The following is a 21,285-nucleotide window of genomic DNA, read 5'->3' as shown; positions in this document are numbered from 1 at the left end:
GCGACGAGAATAATGTCCGCCTGGTAGAAAGCGACGCCCGGGAGACGTCCTCAGATCAACGAAAAGCATTGGCTTCTACAATATGGGATTACTCGACACTCGAGACGCACGAAAAGCTTCTTCGCTTAGACACAATGCGGCAAGGCTGCCTTTTCGTAGACGGCGAGCCATGACTGTGTGGAGTGCCGCAGGCCGCACTCTTCCAAGGAAGGTTTTCGGTGCCCGCCAGTACCCACATACACAAACTCCCAGGGTTTGGGAGCGAGTACGGTGATGTGCGTCAGTTTGGCTCTAGCTTCATCGAAACACCGACAGTTGAGGCGTATTGGCTCTTCACCGGTTGCTGTTGTCGCCGTTCACTCTGTATATATCCACATCGTCTGCGGTACAGTTTTTCCAGCCCCCAAACACACACTTGCAACGCTTTTGTGGTAGGCAGGCGAGTTGATAGACGTTATCGAAAAACATGGTGCTATACTGTCAGAAACATAACAAGGCCTAGAATTTGTGAGGCTTTCTCTGGATCTCCTTCACCGCCCCACCAAAGGTCACCTTTCTAGGTTAGTAGAATATGAAAAGACTTATAGTCTGTTTGAGCCGTATGGTCGCCGGCGTGTCATGCAAACATAATCAAAAATAATGTCGTGTCGTGCGAATCCACAAATGCACTTGCCTTGAATGCTTCTCGGAACACGCAGTCTCGGAGGTGGCTGTGAACACGGGAGAACAGAACGGTTTCCCCCGTGTTTTGTTGGGTGTATACACTACCGGAGAAAAAACGGGGCCGGACAGGCACTGAGAAACGAGTTCTTCGACTACCTTGGAAAAGGGATGCTTCCTCAAATGGGCGACATGGATCTTGAAGCAGCATACCACCCTTAAAGGTACAGCTTAACAGTGGCATTCAGTCTCGAAATCATAGACAGCAAAGCCCCTCTTCCATTAAGCAATCGAGCCGCTGGGCAGCCCAGCAGACAAGCGAGCGGTAGCCCAAGTCAAGTGAAGACAGGTGCAGGTTCTTGCTACAGAGTTGTTCCCCCAGAAAGCCTCATTGTACCTTGTGACAACTACGTGAAACAAGTTCGTTAACGTTTTTCAAAGCCCGTGGACATTTTGCCACAAACGGGCAGGAACTTCACCCCCAAGCGTTGCCGTGTTCGCCGGCATTCTCACTAGGTTTAGGGGCACAAAGAACGAGATGTCAAGCAGCAGTGAATCACTGACGACTCACTGCAGTGTAGGCATTCTCTGATGTACCCCGTGTGTGTTGCTGTAAGTTATGGGCAGGAACACATTGATGGCCATCTCTACTCGTAAAGTGGAACATGCTCCCCTCGTCTTTCTGATTGATAGTATAGTAAACCGTCTATTGGGAGCACCTTTGTTTGCCCTCGTTGAATTGTAAATGTACTTCGGTAACGCGTTTTACACGGCCTGAAAAGAAGCTACTGCCACTGTACCTTATCGAAACACAGCACCTCCTGTCACACATCGTCCGCGCTGTCACTGTGGGCGTTCCAGCACGGATGGCAATGCCAACACCACGAACAGAAGACCTCGAAAGGCCCCCTGTGCAACGTGGAATACGCATTCAGAACTGTGGTGACCTACTTTGCAATGCGATGTGCGCAAACGTTGCAGCGGCACACGCCTGGGGCGCCTTGGAAATTCGCTACTCATATTGTGACCTACCACGGAGCTCTAAATCCGCAGGGGTACCGGAATACGATTTATCCATAATTAACACCCACATGCGTCGCTCTCTTCTGCTCTGTCAAGAACCGCCTTCATGGGCAGACGGTCCGGCGTGTATGACCACGCGGCAGACTGATCATCTGTCCATGCCCGAGGTTTTTCTGCGAGTGAGCCTTTGCCGGTAGAGGGACGAACTGATGAAGAATTGAACTGGACAACCGCAACGATCGTTTTCACATCCACATGTGTCTGGCAGTTCTCGGCCTGCACCCAACAGCATCGCGTGGTAACAAATCTAGAGGAACACATCTGGTGTGTTTCTCAACGTCGTGTCGAGCAGAAAAAAGAGCTCGGGTTAACCACAAACCACCGATGAATCGAAAAACGTGAACACGAGAAGACAACAACAACACTCTCCGTTTCGCTCGGGGACAGTTCCTGTCCTTCGTTGCTCGTATTCCTTTTCGTGAGGGTGGAGGCAGCCGCGCATCCCTCTTAAGTCGAACACCAGTCCTCGTCCGCAGTCCCGTATTCCCCACGGAAACGGACAGAAGTTTCACCCAGACAGGTTGTTCCTCCGGCACTCTTCGAAGCAACTCCCGCGCCTAGTCCAACACAGAGCAACTGCGTTGATGTCCAAGTCACCGTTGTCAATCGTGATGTTACAGCGTGAAACACTGATGTCAATGACTCCATCTGACACGTTAGTGGCGTTTTTTTGATGCGGGTTTTTGTACGCGACGAGCAACATCATTAAAATGTTATTACAATGTTAGAAGCGCATCTCGATGCTTCTTCTTTTTAATTTCACACTTTGTGCCCATAAAATGTAACTCAGTAGGACATCTAGAACAACTGGTTCGAGAATCCCCAAGTATTGGTGGGCAAACAAATGAACGTTCATTCAGCATGCGAATCGAAACTTTCGTCGGATGCTTCTGAATTATGCTGCCTTGTTAATCTCTTCGCACCCCGAGGATGCAGATTATCTCGCTTAAACTGCATCAGATGTTCCAGCAGATGTTTTGACATCATCATCATCGTCGCCGAAGAGGGAAAGATCCACCTGCTTGTCACCAGCTGCGGCCATCTTTTTAGCTTGCTGCTTCCCGATTGTGTAAACTTCTTTCACCCAGTTCTGAAGGTCTTCCTCTGTTACACCCTTCAGTGCATGATTGTCATCTGCACAATACACAATCCATCCACAACAGCAGAAAACCAAACAATTACTCTCAACGCACAGAATGTCGTGTCACCGTTTCAGATCCCCACACACGAACATGCTTAAGAGTCGCATGAAGAATTATACGTCCATGACGTGGACGCGGCTGTTGTTTCTCGGCTGAGATGGATCGCTAGGGCTTTCTGGTTTCGGTGACAAAATACAGTCCACGTCTCTCAGCGTCTCGCGTTCCTACTGCGAAGGGAGAGTGTGAGTGCGTCGAATATGCTAACAGCGAATCAGAAAAACGTACCAACAACTTCCAGTCTGCATCGGCCCACTTCGCTGGTCTCGATAAGGCGAACGGAGTCATCAAGGGGAATGGTTTTGTCGTGGGATCCGTGGACAACCATGACGTATGGATATGCACCGATTCCCCAGTACGTGCTCATCTTCATGAACCGAGTGTACTGGTCCTGCGCTGGAGATAGCAAAATCTGCATGCAAAGGCGTCAAAATTTCACAGAAATAACTTACTGCAGGTAACAGCAGAACGGAGACTTACGCTCGAGTTCTCGGGGAAGGCACACCCGTCAACAAAGAAGCAAAGGTCTCTGCATTTGTAACACGTCAATCCTTGGACATACAGAACCCGAATCACAAAAGTGTGTCAACGAGATCCAATCTACTGCTGATTCAAATCTGAAGCCCACCGTTTGTTCTCCAACACATGCCAACTATTGCTCGGACAAAGGATCTTTCATGCTGCTTGACGGATCTGATTCCTCCACTCACCATCGCCACTTTAGGGACATTCATGTTCAAAGCGACGACCGCTCCAAATGTCTCGGCAACTATCACATTCGGCCTGAATTCTTTGAACTTCTTCTCTGCCAGCCGTTTTGCCTGCTTCACCATATACTGAGTGACGACCCTGCCGGCAACCCAGTAACCTCCAGCCAGCACGAGGATCTGCAAAAGCCGAGATGAAGATGAACGAAAGTGACACACCATGCACTGGCATTGAAATTTATGTTGAACTCACACGCCCTGGCTGCACTTCACCCTCCCGGTTCATTATCAGCTCGTGGCAAGCATCGTTTAGTAGGCAAACAACAATTCCAATCACAAATCCACAAAGAACACGAACTGCGAAACGTCTGGAGCTGACGATAAAAAGCGCTTGCATAGAACATCCTCTCTTCCTCTCCGTATTTACTTGCTTATGGAGAAGGTTACATAGGTACAGGCAAATGTCCCCAAACGTGTAAACATCCGTTTCATGCCCCTCGCAGTTGCGATTGCCTTACGCCTAGGAGTGTTACCAAAAGACCGATGTACCACTTGAGTAACACGAAACAGGCCCTGCAGAAGACAAGACATCAAAACAGACAGAACGAAATGTGACGGTTTGTACTACCCTTCATGGCCCCAGTCGCGTCTCCATACTGACGGCCATGCCTCACCTTGCATTCAATGCGATTCCAGTATACCGGTGGACTACCGTAGCCGTTTGCACGGAGCAGCTGAATGAGTTCCCACGTGTTTCCTCGCACGTCTGAGGATGGTGCGCGCTGTGCTGGTCTAAGATCTGCATTTATGTTTGTGCCCAAGACATACTCGACTTACACAAAGCCACAAATAAATAAGACGGCCAAGAGGGTGAACAGCCCAGTAAATAGCATGATCGTCTGGCGCGTCTTGAGATTGACAGCCTTCACATCTTGCTTTCCAAAAACCTTCTCCAGCATCTTCTCTTTCTCCGACCCACGGCCGCCCTCCAGGCCGTGGAGATACAGGATTCGCGGCGGCATAGTGGAAAAGTGCAGTCTGTGCGAGAGTCTCCTGTTTCCTGCTGAATGTCATCACCCAGGCAACGGAATTCTGTAGTGTTCGGTCTGACTGTGAATCTGATAAAGAGAAGAACGCACGCGTTGCACCTTCATTATGGGCAGAATGCCTTAACCGTCCTCACAGTGCCCGGACCTTGGCGACTGAACCCTGCAAGGTGACTGTGAATCTGCCAAAACACAACACATTTACCCGTCCTTGCGACAATCAGCACGTCTTCCCATTCACACATGCGGCTGCTTCTTAATGAAAAGGCTCCACGTGCATCTATCCTCCCCCGCCTTGTTCACCTCATCTCCCCCTAACGGGCGCTTCTGGCTTGTTTCCGCAACCTACGGAACTGCGAGTTTAGACCAGTCTGTGAAACCTACACATGTCTTCAACCGCCCCAAACGGTCTACAACTCAGTTCTGCACAAATCTGTTCTACACCACTGTGATGGAGATGCCTGCGTATTCTGTGACGTAATCTAGTACTGTTCATGCCCACCACCGCCGGGCCCTGGCGTGTGGCATGCGGTTATCACCGTTATACGCGTTATAGCAGGTCTATATCATGCTTGGCTCCGATGCTGCATCTGAGATTCTGAACCTCGGAAAAACACTAACGTCACAAACGGTAGTTAACAGCCTTTTTTTAAATGGAAGAAGTCCTCCATCTGGAGGGCGCGCCCGCTGGTGGCTCCGGCGAGAGACCGCTAGACATACCGTGGCTTAAATCATTCTCGTCGTTTACACCCACTGCTGGCACACGCTGTCCACAATGCTACACGAGATCTCCACAGACTAAACAAAACAAAGACTTGCGTAATTTGCTTTCTTCAGTTTGCTCACCCGCCACAAAGACAGGTCAAGACCGAAGCTGGACCGTTCGGACACAGTCAGTCTCTTAAAAAAGACGACCCGATGTATTGAAAAAAGAGGCCTGTAACTCCTCCGGTATTACAATCCGCAATAAGCATTCGAAACCAATTACATGTTCTAACTTGAAAACCCTTGGGCACAGGCCTCCAGCTCGGCGACCTGCTTGGGTTTGTGACAGCCACAGCCCCTACGAGAGTGTCGGGGGGGAGCGAGATACCGAGGTTCGCGCGCTGGCAATATCAAAATCTCGGCACATTCCACTGAAACCGGTCAGATCTGCTCGCGAAGTCAGGAGCTGCCGCGTCTCTTCACGCAAAAAAACGGAACTGCGCAAGTTCTAATCTACCGAAAATCGACAATTCCGATGGACACGGACGGACCGAGCGAGCCGGGGACAACCAGTTCTCGGGAAGCAGGCACGGCCAAGGGCAGGATCCAGCCACCCGCCTTCTCCAGAGAGAAAACTTAGGCCTAGAAACGTTGTCTGAATGGATCTCCTCTCGCTCCCACTAGCGCCTAAACTCTTGGGGAAGACAGACAGTTAGTACAGCAAAAACCCGAGTTAGACGTCTCTCGACAACCTCCCCTGGGAAGTCCAGAGCCAAGCCACACCGCGAACCTCGACTTCCTCGATGATGCTGTGAGTCTGCATGTGACAGCTAGGCTGTACATACACCCGACCGCCCCTCTCAGGGGGGAGAGTGCCTGTCTGCTCCTGTCGACGCGCGCACATTGAAACGCTTCGCAGTCTGCGTCAGCAGCAGCGCAAAGAGGGTCGGTATGGGCGGCCACCCTACCCGCCTCCGCCGCAGAGGAGGTCGAGGAAAGGGCGCGTTGTGCCGGCCCACCATCTCCCGTTGCGCGCGCACTTTCTTGACGCGAATATCCGAGACCTTTGTTCCCCCTGCGTGCAGAAAGGAGAGATCTCGCATACAAGTCGTACGGTTTGGTAATAAGTCGAGAAAAGAAGGCAGAAACTGGCCAGCTGACATGCAAAAAAAAAACTGACCGGATAAGCTAGCCCAGTTTTCTCAGCCGCGCTAGCCCTAGCCCAACAGCTTGAACTTGAATCGAAAACGTGCAGGCCGCGCCATTACATCTTGCCGGACTTTATCTTGTTTGTCATCGCTTCATCTCTATGAAATTCCAGAGAAGAAGACGCAGGGTAAGCGAGGAGAAAAAGTTCGCGAGGCGACCACGGGAGAGACAATAAGCCTCTACGCAGAGTCTGCCCGCTAAAGCGGAGACGCGACGGCTCCCCAAGAAGACTGGCACGAACACGACGTTTTTTCCGACCCCGTGCTTGACGTTCGAGCCCAGGGCCTAGTTAGGCGCGCGTCTGCTCATCTTCCATCTCTCCCATACAGTTCTTTCTAGTACACAGTTTTCTCACCATCTCCTGCCGTGTTTTCATCCCTCCGACATTTGTGGAGCCCCTCCTTCGCAACGACAGGCTCTGTGCAAGCCGCATCGCTTCCCGGACAAAAAAAGAGCTGTGCCGCGACCATAACAGAAAGAGGCCACTTTTTGCAAATGACGGAGACCTTGTATTATGGTGCGCAACTTTTTTTCTGCTGCACCGGGGACAACTCGCGAGGTCACACTGAGTGTACCCCGTCAGCTGTGTGGCACGCATGTGTGGCGAGCTCGGATTTTTAACGACGTTGACACAGGAAAGGGAAGCGAGGACTCGACAGTGAATGAGAGGGGAAGCCAGGGGGAAGCCACTAAGGAGAGACCCACCAGGGAATAGGCCCACGAACGTATATTCGGCTCTTCTAGTGCGTTTCGGCAAACGTAGTTCAGCAAGGAAAGAAATCTGTCCGTTTTCCCTCGGTATACGCTGCATCAAGTGGAACGCGACCGGCCCTCGATTTTTCCAGGGTCTGTACATCATCGTCAAAGACAACGGCCCGCCACACGACGCAGACTTTTCATGGGTCATTATTCTCCGCTTCAGCTTGCTCCCTGAGCCTCTTTGGAAGAAACAACGTTTGTCGTTTTTTCCAGAAACGTGATTGACGTAGAACAGCAATGGCAACGCCACCCGAACGGTCCCCTAGCGGGACAAACACCACCAGTGCTGGGAGCCTGCAGACGGACCACCTCACCGACAAGAAGCCGGCCGCAGGCGGAGCCGAAGAAGGTCGCAACCTCCCAATGCGAGTTATGTACCTGCATGAGTAGGTCTTTTTTTCTAGGAGTTCCTACACTATTCTATGGTCACTCAGAGAGCAGTGGGACTCTGCGAATGTGTACTCATATCTGATTCGGCGATCTTCGTAGGGCATCAGTGGGTACAAGTGACGGTTCACTGCGTTCGTCCTTTGCGGTGCTTCACCCAACATGCATACAGATGGTCGCAATGAAAAATACACGGGCAAGTGTCTATAGGGCAACCACTCCGTATTTCCCTTCCACATACGCGAATGCATGCTTTCATATATATATATATATATACATTTCATCTACGTTTTGTCTTTCTGTTTCTCATGCAGTGGACCGCAGCATGGTGAGTGGTGTGTACCTACTTGCAGCCTGCCTGAAGTTTTTCCTTACCCCGCTAGTCCTATTTCTTGACTCATGCGTCCAGGCTGAGGGCCTTTCCTGACCCGAACATCCAACATATGCTGGAGGAATGCGTCGGGAAGGAAAATCTTATCATTCCAAAGTTCAAGTCCAAGCGGATCATGACGTGGTTCGGTATTTGTTTTGGCGTCCTTTTGCTCGTTCTGATTGGAGCTGTTGTGACGGCATTTGTCAATAACAGCATGATGACTGGGATTCTCTCGCTGGTAGCAACGGTGAGTTCCCTTTTAGCACTAAAACAGGCGTTTCGTCGTGCCGTCGTCTTCCGTCGTTTGTATCTGAGCGAAAACAGTTTCGGATTTCGCGTCGAGGACTCCGAAAGAACCATTTTGTCGGTGTGGGAACATCGTCATGCTTCGGCGGGAGCCCTCCTGCCGGAACATGCCATATGCAGTTGCCGGCGTGTGTGTTTCTTTGCATCCGTCTCTGTGTATAACTATATACATATGCGCTTGTACATTTTTAAATGCGTATGTTCACGAAATTTGTCTCGTTCTTTGCGTGTGCACTATCGGATAGTCTTGGCGTTGGTAGCATAGCCCTTGTCTGATATGAGACGATCGAAAATGCACAGCCTCTGGCCCCATCAACACCGTAGAGAGGTTCTTTCTTCAGGGATGCCCCCTAACAATGCAGAGCATGCTTCGTCAAGTCAGTTGGACCTTTTTATTTCTCTACAGCTCGTTGTAAGCGGGATTGTCTTCTCCCTGGCCGGACGGGCAGTTACAAGCCTCATGGTCAAGCAAGCAGTTACATCCGCTGAAGAGGCCTTCAAGGAGTCGAAGCCGAACGTCATTGTGGCGTCTTCTCTCGGAGCCGTTGTGTGCCTTCAAATGGACATTCCCAAACTGCCTGTTGTAAGTTTTGGCGAGTCCGCCTTCACGAATGACACCCCTTGTAGGCGTTTCTTTCGGCGGCGGTACACGGGCGCATGCATATGCTTATCCGTGCACGAGTATACGCATGTGTCACCTTAAGTATGCACCGTTGTAACTGCGATTCAAGCACGTTGCAAAGTGTTCAAAATAAGACCCATTTTGTCGTTGCAAGGACAATATTTCGATCCTCTACGTCTGTCAAGTTCTATCTCTGCGAAGCATTTTTGGTCTGCTTTCCCTAGCCCGTATGGTGTTGAGGACGGGGGCCCATGCGTTCATTAATGCGCATGCGAATTCGTTTTGTTGCTGCCTAGGTGCACACTTTGACGACGCATGTCTGCACGTATAAGATTTCCGTCGATGAGACTTTGGGCCACGTACAGAATGAATTTCCGTCTCGCCAACTGAGCTGTGTTTTCTGGTTGTGTTCATGTCCAGTTACTCCTCAGTCCAGCGCTTGACCAGTACTACCGCTACATGCATTTGAAGCCTCTAGCATCCATTGCGGACTACCCATACGTCATCATCGTCCACGGAAGCGTTGACAGCGAAATTCCTCTAGACGATTCGATTCGCCTCATCGAAACCTCCGAAGTAGGCAGGTGCAGGCTGGAGGTTGTGGATGACGGCCACAAGCTGTCAAGTCTAACTGCAGCTGATTTCAGGTAATTTTCTCTCGCCTTCGAGATACGTAATTGTGCAGCTGTCAGAGTAGGAAGGGTCTCACCCCGCACTCCACTCGGATTGTGTCCACATAAAGTACCGTTGGTGGAGAGGCAGTACACACATGCCAGGACGTGTGCCTAGAGAATTGACGATGTTGGTGTAAGCCGCATGTCTCCTGGTGTGGTTTTCTTCCGAGAGAGGTGCGTTTCACGTATGAGATTTTAATTCATCTACTCTGAATACAAATACAACAGGTGATGTTGTTAACGTTGTATCAGCATGATTGCTTGATGCTGCCTTCTTCATTGTACTCGTGTAGGTCAGATTTTTCTCTTCTACGTACGTTTGGGTCTCCACACTCACCTTCGTCCGTCCCTCGGAGTTCACATGCGTAATCTTATCAACTTGGTTCGTGTCTGTCCGCTTGAATCCTAGTCTCTCCTTCTTTCCACCTGTCTCCCCCTTATTTTATTTGTCTCATTCGGTGCCTCTTCACTGGTTGGTCGACGTGATGCTTGTGTCCTGCCGATGAAAATATGTGGTCACATGCTGCTCGCTCTATGCGCATCTCAGTCCTCCAGAGACCCGAACGGCATTCCGCTTTCTCCGATTTCGGCAAGGAACACTTATCGGCTATGTTTTGGGGGATTTTGACCCGTTGTTCTCTGCTTCTGTCAGGCGATGGGTCGATGAAGTTTTTGAACGTGGACGCGAAGCCGTTACCAAGATGAGCCAGGCGGGAGTCAAGTCTGTAGATCTATCGCTGTTCCAAAACGCGGACGTTGCAAGCCTCTCGTGACCGGCAAGGAGCCGGTGACCACAGTTAGAACAGGCTTCAAATTCATCAGACCCTCGAAAAACTGAAGAGCCGTAAAACCCAGTGCACGTCTCCGACGTCGGATTGAGTTGTTCATAACGCGATGCCAGCGTCTCTTCGTGAGTCATGGAAAGTCAAAGGAGCTTACTCAGCAGCGTCATGTTTCCTCACGTGCTTTTTTCCACAGAAGAAATTTGGCGAATACGTGGAGCTGGCTGGTTTACAGCTTCCCGTATGCGCAGTCTTGCTTGTTGCGCACCTTCTGGAGCGCTTGGAAGAAGGACGGTTTCAGCGGCGTTTCTCTTTTCGAGATGCTTCCCCTGTTGCATGTGACTATGCTCATCCATATGCGTACGTCTGTGCATGCACACATTTCTATAGGCGAACTTCACTGCGCATAGCTAGAAGGGGCCGTGTAAAGTACTGCATTTCTGTCGACCTTCCTGTTCGACTTTTATTCCCCGGCGATAACGTCCACTGAAAGACGTTAATCCTAGAAGCGTCTAAGTGGCTGCATGCCGCGAACGGGACTGACCACACACGGGGGTGATTCACAGGGGTTTCATATGTCCTCTGTATTCTACGGTAATGTTTGGTACGTGGAAAACGCCGTTGTATTAGTTAAACCGCCCGACAAGATCATCCTCTTCGGTTGTTGATGTGAAAAGGTTCTGGTTGCCGTCTCAAAAGGAAACGTCCGTGGAACACGATTCCAGTCGGTAATATCAGGTAGTGGCGCTTTCGCGTGCGAATAAGAATGCAGCATACCATAGTGACTTCTGAATCGTTCCTCTTTCCGATGTTCCATTTCAGGTGCATCTTTGCTGTCGAACGTAACAGCTGTGACCGTGTTGACCATTTGTAAGCAGTTGATTTCGTGTTTCGGACAGGACTATGTCTTTAATTCTGCTGTTAACAGTCGTCTGAAAAGCAGAAAGGCAGCTGTGGTTGTCTCCACACGGCAAAGATACTTTTTCAGGTGGAGTTTTTTGTAGTGGCACTACAAGAGACACTGTTGCAGAGACGCCTCCAAATCAGAAATAATTATAAAAATTCGTAAGTTTCGAGGAAGGTTAAAGCCAGATATAAGTGTGAATCCGGGACGACGGTACCCCCACACCCGCAGTGCGTAAAAAGTATATAACGTGATGTGTTGCGGGAAAAAGGAGTTCCGCCGTCTCACGATTATTGTTAGCGTCAGTCGTGCACCGTGGAACGGTTCCTTTTTGTAAAACTAGGGTGTCCGGCAACACTTTCGAAATTACACAATGAACGGAATTACCGCTTTCCTCCCAGAGGGGTATCTTTCCTCGAAGTGCTGCAAGTACCAGCGATGCACTTGAACACCACGACCCGTGAGAAAGCATAAAGTGAAAACAGCGAAGCTCAGTGCCACGTACGTGTTGCATGCGATGGCGTAACCTGCCCACTCACAGATCTCGCCAAAGTAATTTGCACACGATACATAGTTGAACCAGAGACCCTCAGGAATTCTGTAAGCAGAAGCAGAGAGTACAGGATTCGGCGTAATCTCAGGAAACATGTCGCCGCTGTCGAGGCGGGAGGCAAGGCGAGACGATCGTCGTCTGGTCCCGAAGCCCGATGATCGACGAGAGGCAATGGACCGACCACGATTACTGGAGAATGCAGTGGAAGCTCGCCGCTGGTAGACACGGTCGCTAGTGACACGCAACTTCATCAGGATGTAGTCTGAACGGATGTTCACTGACATTCCCCATAGAAAGACACAAACTCCGGATATAAGACGAAGTGCCGCTGAGCAATCATCAACAGAAGCACGAGGGGCTAGGAACGGGTCGAGCTGCATACCCACACACTTCTTAATGACACCACAAAAATAGAGTACGCCGCGCACTTCTGAGGAGTAGTCGAAAGATATCGCGCTCCAACTTTGAATCATGCCGTTGTACGTGCAGAAAAGGACCGCCATTGCGGAAATTCCAAGCGGCATCGACTGGTTTTCTTGGTAGCGTGTGTGAACGTAGAGACGAGCGGGGTAAACTAGCGACCTGTGGGCGTAGTGGGTGGTGAACAGCACTAGCAGGATTTTGTTGATGGGGCGACCTGACGAACAGATTTCACATGAGAGGGATTAGACTCGATCGAGACAACGCTGCTAGCACCTCTGCATGATCACAGAGGACTAATGTCCATCACGTGAATATATTTTTGGGATGCCAGGCACGAGGAAAGGAAAGAAGTAACGCTTACCTTCGCAAGCTGCTACCACAGGCATTGCGTTTCAGATTGCATTTAGTCCATCTGGCGCGATCTCCTAGATTAATTACAATCAAACTTGCAATGTGGTGGTAAACGCAGCCTTTTGTTCATGCAGACACATTTCAGTTCAAATTTAAAGATGCATGGGCGCAAAAAACACAACAGGCACACGCGCGGATCAGATGTTTCTGTATACTACGCTTCTATAAAGGCTTTTTTACGTGGGGGGGAATCAATCGGACGAGTCAATACCAGAATGGGTGTATACTGAATAACTTATTTCTGACAGAACAGTCTTGTGGCTTACCCGCAAGCCATTCTGTTCCAACCAGCACGGAAAACGGTATGAAAAACGATGGACACTCCTGAATCATCCACGCCACGGCGCAAGGAACCGAAGGCCCCCACACTCGGCTCTTCGCATCGTTTCGAAACTTTCCCCATGGAGCTCTGCAGATACAGTCAAGGACAAGGAGACCTTCATACAAAGTGACAGTTGACGGAATGAGAAACGATCGCCTTATCACGCATGTATCTACGCCTGTATGCATACGTGGCTCTCCCGCTCATATGCCGGTAAAGAAGCGCCTTTCCGTCGAGAGAATATCAAGGAATCCCTCTAACCCCTTTTTCAAAAGGCTTGAGAGATGCTAGCTCCTTCATTTTGGTTCTGCATGGGTTGGCCACATAGAGAAGTACGCGGTGTGTACGCTCATGTCAGACTGTAGTTTGTATGCACATCTTTATGGATTTCACCTGATAAATATTTGTCCCACGACCGTGACGAGTCCAAACGCTGCAAGTCCAACGGCCGCCCAAAAGAGGTATACGCCAGATTTGTCAACTTCAACATGTTCAGCCGCTGGTTCTTGAAGCAGAAACTTTGTGAGCATTTTCAACAGGCTTCTGGTAACGGACAGCGCTCTCTCTAGCACCATTCCAGGCAAAGAAAAAGCCATCTTCTGATTGCTTCAGGAAAGCTCACAAGAAACGTGACGGTTGTCCTCCTTCAGGAAGACAACGCAAGTGTGGCAGAGGAGAAAAGGCGAGTTTCTTGTACAACAGCGAATGCTTTTCAAAAGAGCAGTGGACATCCTGACCACATCGACGGCTGGTCAGCGAGGATATGCTTGTGAGAGAAGTGGAAAAACAGAAGCATGTGCTGTTCAGAAAGCCAGGCAACTGAATTTTTCGACAGCAAGATATCCGCATCTATTTGCTTCGGCTCCCAAGCATTACGCAGTCACTGAGACTCTCTTTATCTGTCATAGAGAGCCTCGGCACTGGGGTATAGGTATGACGACTGTAACAAGTAACGACGAGCACTTTCTACGCATGTCAGCGCCGTGTCTACTTTGGTCACGCAGCCATCTTGATTTGGAGGAGATACTGTGGTTGTTGACCTGAGAAAATGCTGAGAAGATGGAAACTTGTGAACGTCAGGTGAGATATTAAATATCGTTGCACGCATTCAAAGAATCGCCCACCTGCCCGAATCAGTGTACCTGCGGTACTGCTTCGAGGTGGATAACTGTAGAGGAGAAAAGACAGTTCTACCAAGAAGGTGACAGAAAGAAGACTGTTTTCGAAGAGGCTGATTGCTACGCCTTTCTTTATTTCGATAGAATTATGTGTGTGGGGCGACATCTCAACTGTAAGGTCCGCCCTGACACCGTAGGACTCGCGCTTGTGAGAGTCCGAACACAGTGGCTCCCGATGTCTTTCGATACGCCGTTTCCAACTGAGTCGCCATTTGTTTAAGCAAGCTGCGCAAAAAGCATCAAGATGAATTTGGGATGGAGCATAGCCCGAAGGTCGGAGCAGCAAATCTGAGACTCCACGCCGAGCTTCCGAGCTCATGCTCTACAGACTCTCCTCTAGGCGCAGCGGTTTTAGTCAGCAGAAAGCCTCAGAATCGACGCAGAGATTTCACATTAACAAATTCTGTTAAGAGCAGATCGTTATCACTTCCATCCGCGTTTTGAACGTTGTGGTGGAGCTGTCTTCCCAACCCCGAACCAAACGTCGTCACCTGAGGTGCGATGGTCTAAGTGAGCAGGGTTGCGTCATCGAAAATTCTCGAGTTTTTTCTCGAGAGTAACTGTACGTTTCTTCTCTTGACTGCACGGACAACGTGCTTGGTTCTGGCGTAGTGCTAAAGGAACGGAACATTTCAACAGACTCTCGTGCCATAGACTTCAGTCTCACGCTGTGGAAAAACGGCCGGTGTTGCGCATCGCGCGTTTCACCTAGATTCCCTTTAACAAATACCGCGACTGCATGAAGCTAGACAGCGCAACTCCGTCCGACCGCTTCAATTATTCGCTTTCTATGTGCACCTAAGGAAAAAGGAACCTTCTGAGTGGAGGTACCTTGCGAATTTTCCTTTGCAACGCATGGGTCGTTTTTTTCGTGTGCGGTGCACGCAAGCTCGACTGCCACGATTGCGTCCAAGAAAGCAGATAAATTCCGTGGTGTTCCTTGAGCTCTAATAGTTGCATTTTGGAAGCCGGGAATCTCCGCGCGCTCTCTTTTTCAAGCCTTTTCCGGGGGAAGTCGATCGCTCTTTTTGCGAGAAAATCACATCTAACACCAAGACATAACTCTCGGGACTCGGGCCCCGCGATTGCCAGCGAAGAGTCGTCGACCCGCTCAGTGAAGACGCTATCCTCCACCTTCGCGGCAATAATGCAGGCTCTTTTCTGTCTGAACATGTTAATAGTCAGCTCTAGTTTCTGTTTTCAGGGAAGTGAAAGTGAGGAGGGTGCTGAAAGCGACTGTGGCGGCTGAGCTCTGGGTCGACCTCTCCTATACCGTCCAGCCGCCAAGACATTCGCGGAAGAGACATGTACATGTGCGCATCTGTGTGTGGTGGAAATGAATTTCTCGTGACCGCGTTTCGCATAAGCTGTTTTGGAACTACCAACGAGAAAAGAGATTTCGAAGCCTGGAGAATACACTTCCGCCTGCAGGTAGAAGAACCCAAGCTGGGCCTGCCCAGATTGGGCAGCGGGAGGTTTGTCGAGACCCTCCGACGAAAATTCGTTCGGGCCTCCTTTTTTCCAATCGTTTGTGAGAGTGGCATTGTCTAGCAGAAACTGAGGAGAATGGATTAGCACATAAAGGTTGTCGCTATAAAGTTGCGTTGAAGTTTTTCTCTAAGGTATCTCTGTATCCTCCTGCCTTTTATTGGCCATCTGTGTGCGTGTAGTACCGGATATCATATGTATGTGCATGTAGAAGTTTGGTTCCCTTCACCTTTCGTGTCACTTCTACCACGCTGGAAGCGCGTTTTTTAGCTGGTTGGTGGATGCGTGTTGGAACTGCTTTCGTGCTCTTTCCGTCGCTGCACTCTGTCTCAGTTCCCCCTGTCTCTAAAATGTTATTGTTTGTCGCACGCAACACCGTCTCTACCCTCCTGGCACTCGCGGCTATCTTTCTGCTGCCGTTCTTGGCGCTCGGAGGCACGGCGAGCGGCTTCGCTTCTCTGCTGGTTTCAGTCCCTTTGCTCATTCTCTTCGTTTTTGTCTACTGCGCCCAAGTCGCTGCTGTACGATTCCCCTTGGGCTCAAAATCCGCTTCCTCGTGTGTAGAAGAAGCATGCGGCGACCGAGAGCAGAACGGAAAGAGGGGCGCGAGACTGTCTAACCACCTACCAGGCGACGGTGAGACGCAGCAACCCGTCAGCTTCCTCGCTCTTCTTCGTCTGGTCTTCCAGTACGCTGTGTCGCGAGTCTTTCCGCTCTGGAGGGTGGACTTGGCTCTCCCGTATCGCATAGAAGGGCGCCATGTGCTCATCAGTGGAGGGTCAAAAGGCATTGGCTTGTCCCTCGCCTTGGAGTGTGTTCGGAAACGCGCGAAAGTGATTTCTCTCGTTGCCCGGACGCTCTCAACTCTGCAAGATGCACAGTCCCTGTGCATCGAGGAGGCGAAGAACCACTCAATTTCTATGGCGATACAAGTCATCCAAGCAGACTTGGCAGATGCTTCGACCGTTCAAGAGACTCTGGAAAAAGCAGTGAATCTTGAGGTGCGGTTCCAGAGGAAAAAGAGCTCTCGCTAACCCGATCATCTTTCCCCACATTGCTGGATTCCTTCGCACGTCCGTGTGTAGCTTTACAAACCATGAATATCTGTGCCGAGGCCTGGATTTGGTCGTGGGTTCGCGCATTTGTACATATGTACATAGTTGCGCTTGCAAGTACACACACCTACATATACATACCTACATATATATATATATATATATATATATATATATATATTTATCTGCCTGCGTGCGTATGTGCACCTAAGTATATATATATATATATATATATTCATAGTGTATCGAATCAGGTACAGATGAAGTCGCATCTGCACAGGTGGTGGACGTGAATTAGGCAACATGTAGAGATCGAGCCTGCCAGGTAGATAGCTCTGTATGGACAGGTGCATATGGGTATATCTGTCTCGCTGCGGCTTTTGGTCTGTTTGTGGGCAAGTGTGAATCTATCTCTCCAAGTGGTGTCTGACGTTCTCCAAGTTTCGCGTTTCTCTTTTCAAGGGTCTGACGCGCAGCGCTGCTGTCTCCGTTGCGGTCAGGGAAGCGTTGTTTTCTCTGACGAGGCGCACGAGCTGAAGACGTCATTCGAGCTCGAGAAGTTGTCTGCGCCGTCAAAGAAGGGACCCAGACACGCCAGTGGATTATGTCCGGTGGATTTTCTGTTTTGTAACGCGGCGGCGGTAGAGCCGAGAACCTTGGAGACAACGCCGTCTTCGGAAGTGTGCAGGATTCTCGACATGAACATGAAGTCGACAATCCTCCAAATCAAGGCGGTGCTGCCCTGCATGCAGCGCAGACACTTCGGGTGTATATGCTTCACAAACAGCATCGCGGCTCTCGTCCCCATCTACGGTCTCGCACTCTACTCAGCGACGAAGGCCGGTTTCACGGCGCTCTTTACGGCGCTCGAACAAGAAACCGCCGGTTCCAACATTCTTTTCGCAAATGCATATCTCCCTTCTGTCGACACTCCAGGGTTCCAACGAGAGAAAGAAGTCAGACCGACGGTACGAAGCCGTAGACGTTTTGACGGCGCATGCGTGCCTTGCTTTCGTGAAATGGAGAGAGAAAGACGGCCCAAAGCAGGAGCTGCGGATCTCAAATATGGCAGAAGGGTTTGGCGTCCACTTTTCTGACGCCTTTCCGGGGCTTGATAGGCGAGAATCGACCCCCATGCCCATGTGACGGTGTATGTTTTTTTCAAGCGTACACATTTGTGAATACATATGAATATACCTGCTCTTCGGGAGACGAATGCTGCACAGCAGCGCGTTTTTCTAGGTCACTCACTGGTGTCAGATCTTTGTTCTTCTCTTCAGCTGACGGCGAAGCTCGAGGGCACCATCACTGTGCGTTCTGCAGACGCAGTCGCTAGAGATGTTGTCGATCAGATTGAAAGGGGTAAGAATCGATTTGGAACGAAAACAGTGTGGAACCAGCCTCAACAGTGTCACGCAAAGAAAGAGTGAACCCGAGTCATTGACATGGTCGAGCATTCAGGTTCTCACACGAAATGCATATATATATATATATATATATATATATATATATATATAAGCCTGTCTTACTCTGGAAGGTAACTTCTGCGGATAGGGAACCGAAGAGGCAGGCTACGGAATCCACGTCCCAAGGGTTCAAACATGGACAACACTTTGACATCAGGAAGTACATGTTCCATCTGTCCTCAGGGAAAAACTGCATTACAGTCTGCGAAGACGGATGGCTCCTCAGCAGGCGCGCGGCAACGTTCTGCTCTTGTAAGCAATGCACATCGGTGGCCCACAAGCATGTATATGTATATATATATATATATATATATGTATATATCTAAATACGTCTCTATGTTGGTCAGTTACACACACGTGAAAAAGTAATTGTCTGCATCTGTGTAAGGTTGGAGCGTCTTTCTTTTCGTATGAAATGTGTTGAGTTCTCTCACGTGCTGTGTCTCTCCTCGAAGCCTTCCTCGGTCCACGATGAGAAATGAAACTCGAGATCAGCACACAAGTAAAGCGGGGACAGTCACTGTCAGCAAGTGGCCACATATGCATATAAATACATAAACACTGGAAATAAACAGTATATATGAGCAAATGTACACGTATTAATGGATCAATGAGTATCGGTGAGACGGTGTTTTGCGTCTCTGCAGCCACATCGTTTGCGAATCTGGTCTTTGAAGTGCTTGGGGCAGGATTCGTAAGGTAAGTCTGCTGTCAATTTGGCATCAGGGGAAGGCCACGAATGTTCTTTGTCGAGAGTTGTCAAACTCTCTGACAGAATCATCATCTGCCGTGCTTCAGAGGCTACAGGAGATCGCCCTCTCATACCAGTAAGCAGAGAGGGAGACAGCGGAATGTTTCTGTACACATGCACGTCCGCGGCGTGAGTGGAAAGCGTAGAGAAGCTTACGCGTAGACGTAGCCATACAGATTCATAGGAGTATAGAACTGAATATGAAGAAGTGTTTATGTGCAGTTCTGTGGCCCTTGTTCGCATGTACCAATGAAGCGTCACTGTTTGTGTGTGATGTTTTATATCGCCTGTGTAGATTTTACCTAGTCTGGATGCATGCCCTATTCCAGTTCACGTCTGCCAGAGAGAGGAAGCAGGCGTTTACGGAGACCGGGGAAACAGACGAGTCCGCGGATGCCACGAAGAAGCGGAGCTAAGTGGTTCCTTCTCACGTCGGCTTGTCCGAGGATAGCTAAGAACGCAGTTGCCGATGTAAACAAAGAACTCAGCCATTTTGACTCCCCCTGTCTCGAGAGGTGTAGCTTTTTGTAAGCCAGACGAGTCTAGCGCGTCCCACGCAGTTCAGGCACATGCAGGACGCGTATGCGTGTCACAGTGTGTGTTTCTGCGGGGAGTATGGTGGGGAAAGGATGCACGGAACGGCCGCTTCCCCGAGACGAGTGCAATTATCCAGACGGTGGAGAGCAGGAGCCAGGGGTGGCGTTGGTGAGTGGTAGTAAAAGCGGCTTCGACTTGCAAGCGTTCTGTGGAAACTCGTCGACCTCCCAGATCTCCGTCCTAATATTGTTTGCCTACATATATACAGAAAAAATCTTTACATATCAAGAAGAGTTCCACTAAACAGCGATAGAAATATATACATGCGTCTGTTGTTTCTGCACTACATTGTCTCTCGAGTTCCGTTTTACAGATTTGAAATGCGAGGGAGTTACTGACGCATGTGCTCAGAAGCAGGCTGCGTGCTTAAGGCGGTCGATTTGTTTTAGCCTCGTGAAGGCTGTCAAGCATTCGATGGTGGGTGGGATGTTTGTTTACGCATTTACTCGTTGTGGATGTTTTTCACCTCGAGGTGATCTGGACAGTTGCGTGTCATCAGTGCGTGTTAGCGAAGTGATCGCCAACATCCCAAAACTCGGTTCCCACATGGAACGTGTAGAGCGCTTCTGCTACATTCGACGCATTGAGAAGCAGGGAACGATTGTGTTTCTTGGATTTTCCCTCTCGACTGGCTTTTCAGATTGCGCTCCGTGTCCAGAGTACTGTCCGTGAAAAGTGAAACTTGGACGAGAGACGAGCGTGTAACATTGAGCATGATCCAGAATCTGGTAACATCCTACCCCCTGAGAACAGGGTTGACTAACCAAGAAACGGTATCCTTTACGGTTTTCTTCATGCAGTCAATGCATGCAGTGTGCCTACATCCAGTTTTGTTGTGGCTGCATTCACAGATCCGCGTGTGCATGCAAAAGACGCGTAGAACCAAATCCTTCTCAGAAGAGAGTGCTGCCAGGCAATGGTTTGGTCCTCACAACCCATGCACTGTCCACAGGCTGCTTCAGCTACGCAGAATGAAAACGGGATCGCTACGGCTTGCTCAGTGAAACGTACCAACTCACCACATTTCGCTAAAAATATTGACGCGCGATTCTGGGGCAAGATCACCTTGTTGGCAATTGCCGTCACGGCCCGCAAAGAGGAGAGATCATCGATCCAAAATCTCACTCCTGCACGACGTAGCCAGCATAAGCTAGATACAGACACTGACGTAGTTCCTCGGGTAGACGCATGTCTATGGATGCCTATCGGTTTCGATCAAACGCCTCATCAGATGGCAGTGAGCTCCGTCGACTTCGCCAATTACAGTAGAAGAATCAGCACACATGCGCGACAGCTCAAGTGCTCGCAAGCAGTAGGACAGTGAAAGTTCTAGTGCTCGCGACGTATTCCCGTTCCTCAGTTCTGTCCACAGTGTCTTTTCAGGCTCCGTGTGGGAAGGTTCGAAGCAAGAGATTGGGGAATGGCAGACTTTGAGGCTGATGCAAGGTTCGTCTTTGTAATCGTCGTGCACAAATCTCCGCCGGTTCAGGAACGACCTGGCCGCAGGAAGCAGCCTCATCCGACACATTCAAGACGATTCTTGCTCTGCGTATCCATCAGCGCTTCTTCGTCCCCTTTCGTGCCACGTGTTTTCGACGTTCAAGTGTTTCCTCCGTGCTGCGAAG

At 49.9% G+C, this 21,285-nt stretch overlaps 4 protein-coding genes across 4 annotated transcripts; 2 read left to right on the top strand and 2 right to left on the bottom strand.

Annotated features, from left to right (window-relative positions):
• Window positions 1-1,744: 1,744 nt before the first annotated feature.
• On the bottom strand, window positions 1,745-6,297 carry TGME49_304500 (hypothetical protein). Its single transcript, XM_018782420.1, has 6 exons — window positions 5,542-6,297; window positions 4,487-4,709; window positions 4,168-4,222; window positions 3,653-3,829; window positions 3,171-3,354; window positions 1,745-2,877 (listed from the first exon to the last, which is right to left on the bottom strand). Exons 2-6 carry the CDS (start codon window positions 4,669-4,671, stop codon window positions 2,690-2,692), a joined length of 789 nt encoding a protein of 262 aa, XP_018637226.1. The 5' UTR covers window positions 4,672-4,709; window positions 5,542-6,297; the 3' UTR covers window positions 1,745-2,689.
• A 123-nt stretch (window positions 6,298-6,420) lies between these two features.
• On the top strand, window positions 6,421-11,442 carry TGME49_304490 (hypothetical protein). The gene is made up of 5 exons (XM_002371843.2): window positions 6,421-7,754; window positions 8,165-8,375; window positions 8,841-9,017; window positions 9,477-9,703; window positions 10,383-11,442. The coding sequence occupies exons 1-5, from the start codon at window positions 7,606-7,608 to the stop codon at window positions 10,501-10,503; spliced, it is 885 nt and encodes a 294-aa protein (XP_002371884.1). The 5' UTR covers window positions 6,421-7,605; the 3' UTR covers window positions 10,504-11,442.
• Window positions 11,443-11,782: 340 nt separating this feature from the next.
• TGME49_304480 (3-oxo-5-alpha-steroid 4-dehydrogenase) lies at window positions 11,783-13,721 on the bottom strand (the record flags this gene model as incomplete). The annotated part of the gene is made up of 5 exons (XM_002371842.1): window positions 11,783-12,052; window positions 12,194-12,343; window positions 12,398-12,606; window positions 13,070-13,212; window positions 13,519-13,721. The coding sequence occupies 5 exons, from the start codon at window positions 13,719-13,721 to the stop codon at window positions 11,783-11,785; spliced, it is 975 nt and encodes a 324-aa protein (XP_002371883.1).
• A 1,375-nt stretch (window positions 13,722-15,096) lies between these two features.
• Window positions 15,097-20,522, top strand: TGME49_304470 (oxidoreductase, putative). Its single transcript, XM_002371841.2, has 6 exons — window positions 15,097-16,792; window positions 17,347-17,814; window positions 18,127-18,208; window positions 18,496-18,564; window positions 18,960-19,011; window positions 19,359-20,522. Exons 1-6 carry the CDS (start codon window positions 16,073-16,075, stop codon window positions 19,477-19,479), a joined length of 1,512 nt encoding a protein of 503 aa, XP_002371882.2. The 5' UTR covers window positions 15,097-16,072; the 3' UTR covers window positions 19,480-20,522.
• The last annotated feature ends 763 nt before the right edge of the window (window positions 20,523-21,285 follow it).

Source organism: Toxoplasma gondii, chromosome VIIa (genome assembly GCF_000006565.2).
Source record: "Toxoplasma gondii ME49 chromosome VIIa, whole genome shotgun sequence".
Classification (NCBI taxonomy): domain Eukaryota; phylum Apicomplexa; class Conoidasida; order Eucoccidiorida; family Sarcocystidae; genus Toxoplasma; species Toxoplasma gondii.
The sequence above is the reverse complement of the archived record's forward strand: the minus strand, read 5'-3'. Positions and strand labels throughout refer to the sequence as shown.

Coding starts and splice junctions, on each gene's coding strand:
- TGME49_304500 (XM_018782420.1), bottom strand. CDS start 4,671: ATGCCGCCGCGAATCCTGTATCTCCACGGCCTGGAGGGCGGCCGTGGG. Junction 3,830..4,167: donor TTTTGGTAACACTCCTAGGC/GTAAGGCAATCG, acceptor CGGCTTTTGCAG/ATCCTCGTGCTGGCTGGAGG. Junction 2,878..3,170: donor ATGCAGACTGGAAGTTGTTG/GTACGTTTTTCT, acceptor TGTATTGTGCAG/ATGACAATCATGCACTGAAG.
- TGME49_304490 (XM_002371843.2), top strand. CDS start 7,606: ATGGCAACGCCACCCGAACGGTCCCCTAGCGGGACAAACACCACCAGT. Junction 7,755..8,164: donor CGAGTTATGTACCTGCATGA/GTAGGTCTTTTT, acceptor TCATGCGTCCAG/GCTGAGGGCCTTTCCTGACC. Junction 8,376..8,840: donor TTCTCTCGCTGGTAGCAACG/GTGAGTTCCCTT, acceptor ATTTCTCTACAG/CTCGTTGTAAGCGGGATTGT.
- TGME49_304470 (XM_002371841.2), top strand. CDS start 16,073: ATGCGTGTTGGAACTGCTTTCGTGCTCTTTCCGTCGCTGCACTCTGTC. Junction 17,815..18,126: donor AGAAAGAAGTCAGACCGACG/GTACGAAGCCGT, acceptor TCTTCTCTTCAG/CTGACGGCGAAGCTCGAGGG. Junction 18,209..18,495: donor TGTCGATCAGATTGAAAGGG/GTAAGAATCGAT, acceptor ATCTGTCCTCAG/GGAAAAACTGCATTACAGTC.